Below are 13,772 nucleotides of genomic sequence, written 5' to 3'. Positions count from 1 at the left end.
AATTAAATATTCTTTTGTTCCTTGTAGTATATTATTATCCCTTTATATATATATATCGTCTACTAGTCTTATTCCTTTTACTACATAGTAACTCTAACCACTTTTATAGTCTTTAGCGTAATAACCCTATTTTCCGCAATTTATATAAGCTCCTTCTTTAAACTATTTTTCTTGCTATAGAGTCCGCCTAAACATCTTCTACTACTAAGATCCCTAGTTTAGCCTTTACTCCTTAGACCTTTAATTACTTAATTCTTATCCTTTAGGTTTCTATAATTTCTTATTTTATTTTCTAAACTTTTTAGTACTACTTAGGTCTATTAGCTCTACGCTATACTATAGTTTTTAACTTAGCTTTAGTTATTACGTACTCTACGCCTTATATAACTATAGAACTCTATCCTAGCCTCTCTTAGCCTATTCCCTTTAGTAGATCCGATTATTAATCTTAATTACTTAATCTATTAGTTCCCTTAGGGTTTCCGCATCTTTTATTAGGATAATTACGTCCTAAACTTTAGCCTTAAGTTCTTATTTATACTGTGCTATAAGCGCCTTATTATTCTACTTAACTTACGTTACTAACGTCTGGAACTGCGTTATATACTTAATTGCTAAGGTTCGTTATATAATATTTTAGAGTTTTCTTTCCGCTGTGGTTACTACCTTTAGGTCTCTAAATATTTATATAAGTCGCTCTATAAACCCTTCTTAGCTTATAAATATAAACTATACTTCTTAATTAGTGGTTATCATTCTATTTACTTATATTTCCGTAAGGTAAGGCTTAAACTATTTAAGTGCTCTTTTTAATAGAAATAGTCCTGTTACAGCGACTTAGTCAATCGAGGCACGAGCGCCGTTTAGAACGTATGCAAGCCTATATAATTGGAATGTCTATAAACCCGGATATTAAGATAAGGAGAAGAAGAAGATGGCGGTGAGGACACGTCTATATATAAGGGGGAGCCAAGCCTTTAGCCGAACCCTGACTAAATCCGTTACGGTGCCGTAACATTACCCCCCCCTTTAAAAAAGCTTGCCCTTAAGCTTTATCCTTAGGTGCTTGTCTTCTACCTCTTATACAGTTGTAGTTATTTACTGTAGGTGGGGTAGTAGTAGTCGATAAGATGCTATAGGCAGAGCAGTAAGTATTAGTTGGAATGCTGTAGGCAGAGCAGTGAGGGTTAATCGTAGTACTGCAGGCAGGAGCAGTAGTAGTTAAATTAAGGTTTAGCTGCAGGTAGGAGCAGCTGTGTTTGGGTAGTAGTATGGTACTAGCGGCGGTAACAATAGTGGTCGAGCACAGAGCTCGTCTATTAGTTGTCTTGTAATAGCAGGTTAAACGTAGAGCTTAGGCTATTAATTGGTCAAGTGGTCGTAGGCGTAGAGGCACGATTATTGTCTCGTTGACTGTGGCAGGGCAGTTGTTTATTATAGCAGTATAATGCAAGCGGAAGTTATGGATCGCAGGCGTAACGGCACGATTATACAGTTAATGGACTGTAGGCGTATTGGCACAGTTGTAGTTAAGTTATAGTAGCAGGCGTATTAGCGCTACTATTGTCTAGTATATGGATTGTATATATATTGGCATAATTGGTAGTTAATAGCAGAGTAATGCCAGCGTCGATAGTCCTAGTAATTTCGTTCCTCGCAGCTCGTACAACTTAGTATTAGTTAGGGTTATTCTTCGCAGCCAGTATATAGCACTAGTCTTAGTATTAACCGATTTCGTTCCTTACAGTATATATAGCTTAGTATCTATTAAAAAGGACTATTTAGGTAGTAGTACGGTGCAAGCGTCTGATAGAGACGTACGGTGGTTGTTTAAAGGGTCGTCATTCGATTAATTAATTGGTTGGTAGGTGTACGCGTTTGGTTAACAGATATACGCGTTGCTTAGTCGGTTGATAAGATTGTACGGTCGGAAAGAGGTTACCGCTTGGCACGTGCTTCCCTATAGCATAGGCGGCCGTTTAGTAGAGAGAAGAGAAAAAAAAAAGAAGAGAAACATAAATATAAGGGGTGCCTATACGGTATAGGACTTTAATAAGGGTGCCTGTACGGTGTAGGGATTCCATACCTAGCCACTATAGGGCTTTAATAATAATAATCCTGCTTTGTCTTAGAGTATACGTCTCCTGCCTTCTTTATTATAGAAGTTAGGCTCTCCTTCCTTCCTTGCCTACTAGTATATAGGGCTCCGTTACCTATTAACTACCCTAGGCTATAGGGCTTCTTTGACCTGGGATATAACAGCCTACGATTGGTTAAGGGATCTTAATATAATGTCATAGCGACTTAGTTAATTAAGGCATGAGCGCCATTTAGAACGTATACAAGCCTATACAATTGGAATGTCTATAGACCCGGATATTAAGATAAGGAGAAGAAGAAGATAGTGGTGAGGACACGTCTATATACAAGGGGGAGCCAAGCCTTTAGCCGAACCCTGACTAAATCTATTACGGTGCCGTAACAAGTCCCGTATATACTATTTAATTTATAGGTATTAGCAGCTTTGCTCCTTCTTATATAACCTTAAAGTATATTTACGTAAGGAATCCTTTAAGTTTTAATATTTCCCCTAAGTACCTTTTAATTAATAGTAACTTAATCTTTACTACTCCTATTCTATTAATCCTATTTTCTAATATCGCATTATTTTCTATTAACTAGTTAACTATTTCTTATAATTATTTAACCGTTATAGGTTATTATAAGTTAGTATCTACTATACTAGTGTTGTTTCCTAATCTTAATGTAGTTGCTGCCGTTAATAGCGTTATAGTGGCTGCTTTTAGTGGTATATTATTTAACTTTATTAATACTGTAACCTTAGTAGTAAATATATAACGAAGCCTTATAGTAGAAACTATAGTGGACTTATTAATAGGCTAGGTATATAGGTAAATAAGAAGTTAATAACGTAATAATAACTAGTGGAGTAGTTGCCTAATAGATTAACTCTAATTATATTCTAAGATTCACTATAAAGGAGAAAACTATCTAGGTAGGGACTGTGGTCCTTTAAATACATAACCGTACTCCTAAGAAATCCCCTTTATATATAAGGTATGTATTATACGTATTATATATACGTTCCCTTTATACACCACGTATACTACGTACAATGTTATATAACCTTAGTTACCATTCCTCGTTATATAGCTCTATTGGCTCCATCCTAGACCGTGCCTAAATTAACTAACTAGCTTCTTCTGATTCCTCTCTAAGTAGTTACAACATTGTACTTAAAGCGTCCGTAACACCCCCCCTTATTATTTATACCTACACTATATATATATAGCCTCTTTTTCTTTATAGATTAATCTTTATATAAGTCCTTCCTTTCTTACAATTAGTGTACGGACTACCGATTAATATAAATCTTTATCTTAGTAAGCGACTTAGACGGTAAAGGCAGAGCTTAAGGCGTACTTACTAATACTAAAGTGTTACTAATCTCTGCCTAAGAAAACGCCACTTTCTTTTAACTAATTAGCTACTATAGTAAAATCTCTTTAGTACGATACCGTTTATTCGGCCGAGCGTATCGTAATACTAATTATTTTAGGTACCTCAGCCGCTTCTCCAAGGAATTTGTGGCGTTGCATGGCCCCACTCTACCAACTCGTGCGAACTCCTAAGCTAATTAGCGGCGCGCACTAACTCCTACGAACTCCTGAGCTAATAGAACGTCGCGCTACCCCCTAGACCCCCTATAACCCCAAAATTCCTCTATAAAGCGTCTAAGAGATTATAGGCGCGCGTTTGCTATAAATTAGGCGCGATTTTTAATATATACTAACTTTAAGTAACTAAAACGGGGTTAATATAGCAGCTATAGCTACAGTTCCTAATATAATTAAATTATAATATCCTCTATTAATATATCCCAGTAAATTTAACTAGCTAATTAACGTATTAGGGGGTAAAGTACAGCCTTAAAGTTTAAAGACGTGTTTTTAAACCCGGTTATACCCAACCAGTCTCATTAATATAGCGACTGTACTCTACCACTATACCTCTATTCACCCTAAAACTTCCTAAGGTACCTCTTATACCCTATTACAAACAGCTTACCTAATTATACTATACCTATACTAGTAGGTATAGATTTGCTTCGTAGTAGGGGGGAAGATTTAGGTAGAGGCTTGTGCAGAGCTTTGTGTAGAGCTTTGTAAAGAGCTTCGTATAGAGCTTTATATAGAGCTTTATGCAGAGCTTTATATAGAGCTTTATATAGAGCTTTATATAGAGCTTTATATAGAGCTTCGTGCAAAGCTTTATATAGAGCTTCGTATAGAGCTTTATATAGAGCTTCGTACAGAGCTTTATATAGAGCTTCGTACAGAGCTTTATATAGAGCTTCGTGTAGAGCTTTATATAGAGCTTTATATAGAGCCTTATATAGAGCCTTGTGCAGAGCTATATATAGGCGTATAGACGTATAGATTGCAGATGTATAGACGTGCAAATATTCGTACGGGCGTTCGTGTAAGTAACTAATTAATTAATTAATTGTATGGACGTTTATAAAGCCGTTTATACGGGCGTTTAGTTAATTGATCGTATAGACGTTTATAGAGCCATTCGTATAGACGATTATAGAGACTTCCTAGTATATTAGTGCTGCGTATTAGGAGAGTTTTAGAGCTCCGTATTAAGCTTTAAGTAGAGCTTTAAGCAGCCTCGCGTAGAGCTTTTAAGCAGAGCTTTTAAGCAGAGCTCTATGTAGAGCCTTAAGTAGAGTTTTAAGTAGAGCGTCGTGTAGAGCTTTAAGCAGAGCTTTAATAGAGCTTTAAGTGGAGCCTTGTATAGAGCTTTGAGCAGAGCTTTAAGTAGAGCTTCGAGTAGAGCTTTAAGCAGAGCTTTAAGTAGAGCTTCGAGCGGAGTAGAGCTTTAAGTAGAGAGCTTCCCTATATAGACCTTGTATTTAGGCTTGTTTTTAAAGGCCTTGTAAACGGCTTTGTATAGAGCTTTAAGCAGAGCTTTATATAGGCGTTTGTGTAGGCGTTCGTGCAGGCGTTCGTATAGGCATTTGTGTATACGTTCGTATAGGTTTATAGGGACGTTTATAGGGACGGTTGTAGGGGTATTAGGGGCACGGTTGGGCTCCATTGCGAATGCAATATATAGAGTAGGAGATGAGCTTTCAAATGGAGGTATTGGCGAGCTGAGAAGCGCTATATTAAGGGTCGAAGTACGACGTTAAAGGCGATACAACTGTTGTCCACTAGTAAGGCTATACAGCCCTTACAAAACGCGCCCATAATCTCTTAGACCCTCGGAGAGGAATCCACCTTAGCGCTTTATAATTGGCTGCTAAAGCTAGCGCAAGCACTAACGCCTGCGGCGTACATTAGCTGCGGCGCCAGTCGCTAATTGGCTTAGGTGTGGCGGTGCCAGCTGCTTATTGGCTCAGGAGTTTGCAGGAGGTAAGGTGGATTTTCTCTCCGAGGGTCTGAGTCAACTGAGATAAAATACCAATGGTATTGTTATATCAGGAGTCACGTGTTGGGTGAATAAGCAGGAAAAAGAAGGGCTTAATGCCTAAAAAGGCTTAGGATGTCTACCTCGCGGGCTAAATAGGGCCCCTTCCCATACAAATTCTCTACTGGTTAACGTAGCTGACCGGGAAGCGAGCCACCCCACGAAGCGAGCCACACAAGGAAATACCTACTATTTTTTATTTCATAGCAAATTACACTAAAATCAAAAAGCCTCAGCATATTACACGATGCCAATTTAATCTTTACCCTCTTGTGAAGCCGAGACTACCATACAAAATATTATATAGGATCTCTCTTCTGGTGTTGAGCCGTCGATTCGCAAGGCTTCCAGCGCCTATGGAGCACCTAGATCTACCGTTGGACACCGTCTTGCTGGCCGTCTCCCACGATACGAAGCTTACCCTAGTTTATTGCATCCTTTATAAGAACAGCAAATTATTAAATGGATCCACGAATGTTAATCCTAGGGCCTTCCGTTGAAGGTTTATATGCTCATAGAAATGGCTTATTCCCTTTTAGGAGAAGGCCAAACTGTAGGCAAGCATTAGGGGCAAAGATTTGTCTAACGCCACGGTCTTAGTACTCTACTAAGTCGTCAGCTTAACTGCCAGAGAGCTTGGAATGATGATCTAGTAATTATACGTGACTGGTTTAAGTTCTTCCGTGCTATTCGTGAGCGATATTAGGTTAAGCATTTAAAATTCATCCACAACTTTAACGAGAAGGGAGTAATGCTAGGTCTTGTAGCAGTGGCCCGAGTGATCGTATCGGGTAAGATGTGTAGGGAGAGGTTAAAAAATCGAACAGTTATACAGCCAGGCTCTCGTGAGTCAGTATCCATAATTGAGACGGTCGGCGCCGACGGCTCTCTACTGCCTGCCTTCTTGATTTGGAAGGCGCAATATCACTAGGAAGGATGGTATCAAATCAGTGAGCAAAATGAGGGCCTTCGCGGATATACGTACGCTACCTCCCCCAGTAGGTAGACAGAGAACTCCTTAGGCCTATATTACATTGAACATTACGACAAGCATATAAGACACCTTGTGGAAGATTCCGACGGTAGAATATAGCAATATTGCCTGCTTTTAATGGATAATTATTCGAGCCACCTTACCTAGCAATTTGTTAAGTATGCGCTCGCGCGCAAGATCATCCTAGTAGCTCTACTACCTCATTTGACTCATAAGCTTCAACCACTAGATATGGGTTATTTTGGACCACTCTCTCACTACTACAGGAAGCAAGTAGATGACTTCTGTCGATATGGCCACTTAGGCGTTAATAAGGAGTATTTTTTGAAGCTCTACCCGAAGGCGCGCATGCAGGCGTTTACCCCCGATACAATCTGCAACGCCTGGAAAGCTATAGGCCTTCTACCTTATAACCCTACTGCCGTCTTAAAGACTCTTACCTGTATGGAGCCTCCTGAAAGCCAAGATATAGAGGAATCAACTATACCTACTACTTTGCGCACTCTAAAGACACTAAGGACTATAAGGGAAATCGAATCTCTATATAACCATATCAACGAATCAACGACCGCGCGACCTGACGGCCTGCTTGAGACCCCGACTCGACGACATCTAAAAAAGCTTTTTAAAGCTTTGATAGGCTTCGCGACCGACTCCCATATCTAAAGAGAAGAAAATAAGAAATACTAAAGCTTTTGCATTGATAAGAAGTTAAGCAGGCGACTCCTTAGTAAAGGTAGAGTCCTTAGTTAGGAAGACGTTGATCGATTGAAATCTGAAGATCTATAGAAGCAGGAGGCCTCCGCACGAAAGTTGACTTAAAGGGAGTATGAGGAAGGAATGACTCTACCGGAGCTTGACGTCGCTATATTAAGTAGAGCCGTTCTAAACCCCGGTGAATATAATCAGGATTGGGCTCACCTTTCTTATGTATTTAGGTGCGATCCGCAGCCTGTAAATAAGTGGATTAACGGGTTGTTGATCTGGAAAGGGACGTCGCAGGAATGTGGTAGTCGCCCGTGCAATTGGTCGGCGCGTGGGTCTATAACACCACCAAAACGTAGATAAATTATTTTAAGCAATATTACGATCGAAATAGTAGTATATAAGCTTCAATTTGACCTATTTAGAATATATTTAAACTCGTTGTTGATTTTATTATAAATTGATCAAATATCACCTGTATGTGGCTCGCTTCGTGGGGTGGCTCGCTTCCCGGTCAGCTACGTTATATCGATATTGGTGGTAGGTGCCTAACGATATTGTCAAAAGTCAGATTATCGTAATATTACACCAAAAAAGGCTTGATTAAGGGGTGCAGATCGTAATACAGAGGATATCGTTATGTACCCCATATCGTACTAAGGAGGTTTTACTGTACTGGTGTCAATCGGAAGTCCGTGCGCAGATGTCAGGAAAGGAAAACTCGTGTGAAGATTAAATCTATGAAGAAAATGAGGCTATATATACACGTGGATAACTGACCGGGTCAAGGTGGCAAAATCCGATTCAGGTCGACAACTGGCCTTAAGTCTGCCCTGCCGTCTGAGGGCAACTCTATGGCGCTTAACTTGAATTTTCGCGATTTTGTATAAGAGATACTCTCTCCTAATAATACCCATTTAACCTAATAAGCTAACGAGTTAAGTTAGGCTGGTCTCCTCTGCGGTCGGTTACTTTTTTGTAATGGGAATACTGCTTCCTTACGAGTTACGCGCTTCTAGTATTTAGGTAGACACCGAGGTGTCCCCAGCTAATGCAGCACTAGTATACTAGGCAGCCTTATAAGCGTCTCTACGAACGGCTCTACAATCGCGTATATAATCGTCCGTACGAACGTCCCACCATCGTCTCTATCCCTTAACGCGTCGGGGTCCGTCGATGAGTGGCCCGTGCGCGAACACCAGAACTACGACTATGCTTGGTAGCTCGCCAAAGGAGAGCTTGACTCGTAGGCATATTTTATCTGCCACTCATCTGTTTTTGCTATCATTTGGGTCATCTATTGAGGTATCCAATATAACGAGCAGTCCTTCATTCCGACATAAGGGAGTTCCAACTGTGGCAAGGTCAAGTTGCGAAAGGGGTATACTAAAAGTCTAGCACAAAGCACACTTGGGATATGCTCTGTGGAAAGCACGAGTCCGCTTTAACTCAAAGACAATTCTGGTACGGTGAAGGCCGCTCGGGCCATACTCAGCGGCCATGAAAAGTTTCTCATGTTCCACCGCGCACACGTAACGTGCTGGTAGCAGGCGTTCGGCTCGTGTCGTAGGATCGCGTTGTGGACGTGATATAAAGATTTTCTTGCGCTCCGGGACCGTGGAAAAGACTCGGGGCGGAGAGCGGAAGGCGGAGAGAATTTGACACTGTAGTAGTTATGTACGTGTAGCACATGAAGTGGTAGGGCTGTTAGGTGTAGGAAGAGTTTTCGTTGCCTAGCATAGCTTAAGATTATGATATTCGAGCGACCTGTAGAGTGAACCGATAGGAAGGTTAGTAGTAGGAGCATGGCCCCTTCATTGATGTAAGGTATATTGTAGAATTCGTACCACAATCAACGAGCATAAAGAGTTGGCTATTAAGCTATGAAAGGCTCTGTGGTCGTGGACCGTGATGTAAATGTTCATAGAATTCTGAAAATATTTATTTATTTCTCTATTGTGTTACCTGCCCTACTATCCAAATTGTGCTATCCTTTTGGCACACCCCGCAGTTTGGAGAAATTCTATTTATTTCCGATCACTTTGTACCCCGAAGCTGATATTCTGTCGTATGCTGCGGCGAGTCTAAACCTTCGAAAGGGTCTTGTGCTTTGTATTCATGAGATCTGCTCACAGCAGTACCAGAACGTAGGCTCAAAAGCACCACTCGGAAATTTGCTCCTACCGCCTTTTCCTCGAGTGTTTCGCATAGGTGTTAAATGGCCAGAAATGGGGGTGCCAACAAGCTCGTAATAATGATAATTTCAGACAACAACCACGTGGTCTCTCCTAAATTCTTAACACGTCGTACCTCCACGCCTAATACACTGCTCGAAAGATTCATATTTTCTGTAGCTTCTAATGCCAACGTAGGCAATCGCGAACAGAAAGAATACTAATATGAAGAAGAATGTGACGATGGCAATGATCTCCGGTTTGTTAGATTTTCATGTCAGGTGCTTTGGGTCATCGCGGCCAAGACGCCGTTGTTCATGTCGTTGCATCCGATGCCAGGCAGTCTCGTCTATTGCATCGAGGGATTCAATCGAAGCCAGCGAAGGGGGTACTGAGTCTGGATCGGAATCGGACTGGCAATATGCGCAGCGTTGAACGTGATTAGTGGTACGAGAATCTTGACACTCAGTGTGAGGCGGAGGCATGAATGGAGATGGAGAATTTGTTTCAAGAGACTGTACTTTGCTGCTGTTAATCTGTGCTCACATCAGATGGGCTGTCATAATCTGTGGGTTGGGAGGACTGACCTCGGATATGGTTAAAAGTTACCCAAACTATTTCGCTACAATGGACATGGGAAAGCTGAAACAAGGCCGAAGAAAAAGCCAGAGCCGAGACAGCGAATATATCACAAAGTCAATGCGAACAGCGAACGGTACGTTTTTTTTTTGCAACCTCTTTTTGTAAATATGCTCGCGATAGACCAATTCAGCCCTGCTGTCAATCTGATGCGAGCCTACCTAGCAACTATCATGCTAATTCCCCTTTCCTCCACAACATACCAAAACGATTTCCCGCAAATTACAAGGAATCGGAGAAAAAACAGAAGGGTATCTCTGCCCGCGTAAGCAAATAACAGACGGCGAGTGAGCTATGTTGTGCGATGATGCCACAGCCGGGAAATTTTCCGATTCCAATTTCAGCCTTGTTCTCTCTCCAACTGTCCGCTTGAGCTAGACTACCCAAATTAGTTGGATAATTAAATCCAGAAAGATCGGGCTTAGCTGCTATACTCGAGCAGTGTGCAGCAAATTTGTCTGTGATTTTCCTCCTATGCCACTTCCTTCCTTGCTTGCAAGCAAATAAGATGTTCAGAATAGGGGTGACCACGAGTTTTTTTAGGGGTCCGGGTAGTAGACAAAGGAAATCGCTTAAAGCAAAATAGCAAGGAAATCTTGATATCGCAGCAGATAGAAACACAATCGCTCGCAATGCCAGGGAGAAAATGACCACGCTATGACGCTCCTACATGGATTTTTGATACAAGGAAAACTTCGAGAAATTTTGGAAAGGTCGGAGATGGTGTACGAAGCACGGAAGGACTTATAGGTAACATGCAGCAACGGGACCCACGCTTGAATAGCTCGGGCTACTGTACATGCTGCGGAGGAATGTATTGATTGTGATAGTATTGTGGTTGCGGTTGTGGCACGTCTAAAATTGGGGTTGGCGTGGAAGGATACAAACGTGGGAGAAGTGCTTGGCTCTTGCCAATATTGGAGTCGCCGAATTGTTCGTTGTCCGGCGTGATGGGGGGTGTGAGACAGCCATGTTGCATGACGGCACCGTAGTGATTCTTTTGCGGGGTCTGTGGCGCAAGGTATGCGCCTGTTGCAGGTTTCTGCTCTTCGCAAGGCATTGCTACTGGTGGTGTTGGTGGAGCCGCGGCTCGCCTTGCAATTTGGGCCTGGCGTTGTAAGAACTCGTCGACTGTAGTTGAAACAGATGACAAGTGCATTGACGAATATTTTCTAGAAAGCACCTGTGATGGCTGATATAGATGGTTGGACAGGTTCAAAACAGTCACAGGGTCGTAAGCTCCAGCCCAGTCAGAGTGCTTAGACTGTGTCCGAGATAAGATGCACCTTGCAAGAGCAAGCGCAGATCTCGCCAATACGGAAGGCCGTGTTGACACAAATTCCTTATGGAAGAGAGCGATCTCGGCAATGTACAGAGCCATATGTTCAACCTCAGGGTCATAGGCAACTTCTGAGAGAGCGAGCTGAAGGAATGCATCAACAGTGGGATGTCCAATGATCCAGTTAAGAGTCTGGAGTACGTGCCACTCCATCTGTGTGAACATTTCATCATCGTATAGTGAGCAGCACATGGACTTCAACTCTCTGACTGTTGGTACCCGATCTTTCCTGTCTCCATACTTTGCGGCGATGAGAAGAGCAGCACATCCAACAAGTTGGTAATGGCGCTTATAGACGACTCGCCTTGAGCAATACCTATCTAGAAGGTTGACTGCGAGGAATAGGGTTTCTGGGAGGAGCTGAAATGCGGCGTGTGCTTCAACGAGAAAGTCAAGGAGGTACGGGCGCATGAACCACTGGATCTCTGTTTGGATATCAATTGAGTTGACATCTGGCATTGTTTGAGACTACTGAGAAGTTAGCAAGTGGGCAAAGATGAGGAAGTCAAGGCATTTGACCTCCATGTGTTCCATATGATCCATAATATCCTCTTGATACTCTTCGCTTGTCATCCTTGAAAGCTCTTCGGCGATTGCTCGTTGTTGCATCCTAGCAATGGCACGAGCTCGCTCTCTCGCCTCAGCACGTACGGCATAAATCCCATCGTGGTGTGTGTCCACAAAGAAACTGTCACAATGTCCATAACGAGACTGGTTCTGTTGTTGGTAGGCCATCTTGCTTCAAGGTAAGGTTGTCGATTTCCGTGAAAAAGAAGGGACGTCAATTCTCCGGGATAGACTGCTACGAATTTTTATTGTGGACGAAGCTGAAAGCCAAGTCAAAAGTGAGTGAAAGGTTCAGCGGGTAAACAGTATTAGAGAGTGGAAGCCTTTGGTATGGCAAAAAGCAAAAAATTGTAATTAGTTGAAGTCAAATGACGGTCCCTGAATTCGGTTTCCTGCTTTTCTCGAGAGGTAGGAAAACAGTTGTAGCAGAGCCTGGAACGGAAAATAATTAGTTATTGTTCCCGCCTCTAGAATCGGCACGATTGGTCACCTAAAGCTTTAGTAAATTGCTCATACCTGAAGAATTAGAAAATTATGTTAAAGGAGTGAACTGTAGGTACGAGGGAAACCAAAAAGAAGACGTCTGAAGGACCCGAAAAGGCTGAGCCCCTTGCTAGTCGCATCCAGAGGCACTTGGAAGGAATGGGTTGCGACTGAGAATTTTCTTTGAATGAGCACGGCACAGGGAGTACTGCTCAGGGGGCAGAGCACGAATTAACGAGTCCGCCGTTCGTCGCTGGGGCAAGTGGGTCGGCAAGGAGGGCACGGGAATGTGAAAATTTCCCGGTCAGGCAAAGCACAAGTCTGAAGCAAGGTCTAGAATCAGTACTAGCTACTGAAGGGACTGCTTCTTCCTGACCTCGAATTCGAAGTCTTCTCAAGGCTTTTGGAGTCTTGAGGATGAAGAGCTCAAGATTGTCAGATATCGGCTCCTTAGTGTGAAAAAGCAGTGAAGTACTAGAAAGGAGTGAAGAGGTTAGTATGTGCAAGACTAGACTTGGTTAAAGAAAAGAAATAAAAAAATAAAAGAGAGCAGTTTGTTCTGCTCGGTTGAAAAGTGGAACAGCCAGAGCGCGTTCTGGTATTGTCCAATCTCAGAGCGGAATGAGCGAAACCTAACGACCATTTCTAAATTTGACTGGCCGTGAAAATATGTGAATCTTAATTCCCAGTGTTCCAACCGAGCTGAGGCATGAAGTGCTGGATAAAGCCGTGATGAAGAGTAACACGTAGTGTGAGGCCGCCAAAGTTGCTGTCTCTTGAAAGCCATGTGAGAATAATAGTTCAAGTAATGTGGTGGAAGGTGGTTAATTCCCGTCGAGTGACAAATAGCCTTGATGGCTGTACGAGAGATCTGCTGATGAAATCGACTGCAGTTATGCATCCACAAGGAGTGGCCAGAGTAGCTTCTCCTGTAGGGAATGTGATGTAGGCCCCGTATCTCGGTCCATCATCCCACAACCGTTCACCATTACACTCAAACCATCTGTTTGCCCGAGCACCAATTGCAACCTACCCTTCTCCAAGCTGATGTCCAATGAAGATATTCCCCAGTTCTCACAGGTAATAGCTCCCATGGCAAAAGGTCAAATCGAATAGTGGCGGGTGTAATTCGATTTTTAGTTAAGTCGGGCCTGATGTATTGTTGAGAGACCGGTGACAACCAGGAATGGATCCGAACGATACCCATAGCGTCCAGGATAGGTTCTCAAAATAATTGAACTGAGATCAAAGAGGTTTTTAACTTACCAAAGGCACAGACAAGAAATTTCCCCGTCGGAAACACAAGCTGAGAAACACAAGGCAGGCCGGCGTACAACGATTGCGGATGGAGTGGCTCTGCGTTCAACGAAGA

The 13,772-nt window shown here is 42.4% G+C and overlaps 3 protein-coding genes across 3 annotated transcripts; 2 read left to right on the top strand and 1 right to left on the bottom strand.

The window, feature by feature from the left end:
* Positions 1 to 6,223: 6,223 nt before the first annotated feature.
* K441DRAFT_532533 (uncharacterized protein) lies at positions 6,224 to 6,430 on the top strand (the record flags this gene model as incomplete). Its single annotated transcript, XM_067642239.1, has 1 exon — positions 6,224 to 6,430. A coding segment is annotated over one exon (207 nt), but the record flags the coding sequence as incomplete, so codon positions are not given.
* Positions 6,431 to 6,640: 210 nt separating this feature from the next.
* Positions 6,641 to 6,895, top strand: K441DRAFT_504613 (uncharacterized protein; the record flags this gene model as incomplete). Its single annotated transcript, XM_067642044.1, has 1 exon — positions 6,641 to 6,895. A coding segment is annotated over one exon (255 nt), but the record flags the coding sequence as incomplete, so codon positions are not given.
* Positions 6,896 to 10,801: 3,906 nt separating this feature from the next.
* K441DRAFT_672492 (G1/S-specific cyclin CLN2) lies at positions 10,802 to 12,085 on the bottom strand (the record flags this gene model as incomplete). The annotated part of the gene is made up of 2 exons (XM_067650558.1): positions 10,802 to 11,818; positions 11,870 to 12,085. The coding sequence occupies 2 exons, from the start codon at positions 12,083 to 12,085 to the stop codon at positions 10,802 to 10,804; spliced, it is 1,233 nt and encodes a 410-aa protein (XP_067510388.1).
* Between the last annotated feature and the right edge of the window lie 1,687 nt (positions 12,086 to 13,772).

The sequence above is a fragment of the Cenococcum geophilum genome, assembly GCF_001692895.1.
Source record: "Cenococcum geophilum 1.58 unplaced genomic scaffold K441scaffold_1, whole genome shotgun sequence".
NCBI classification, from domain to species: domain Eukaryota; kingdom Fungi; phylum Ascomycota; class Dothideomycetes; order Gloniales; family Gloniaceae; genus Cenococcum; species Cenococcum geophilum.
Note: the sequence above shows the minus strand (reverse complement) of the source record. Positions and strands in the feature narration are given on the sequence as shown.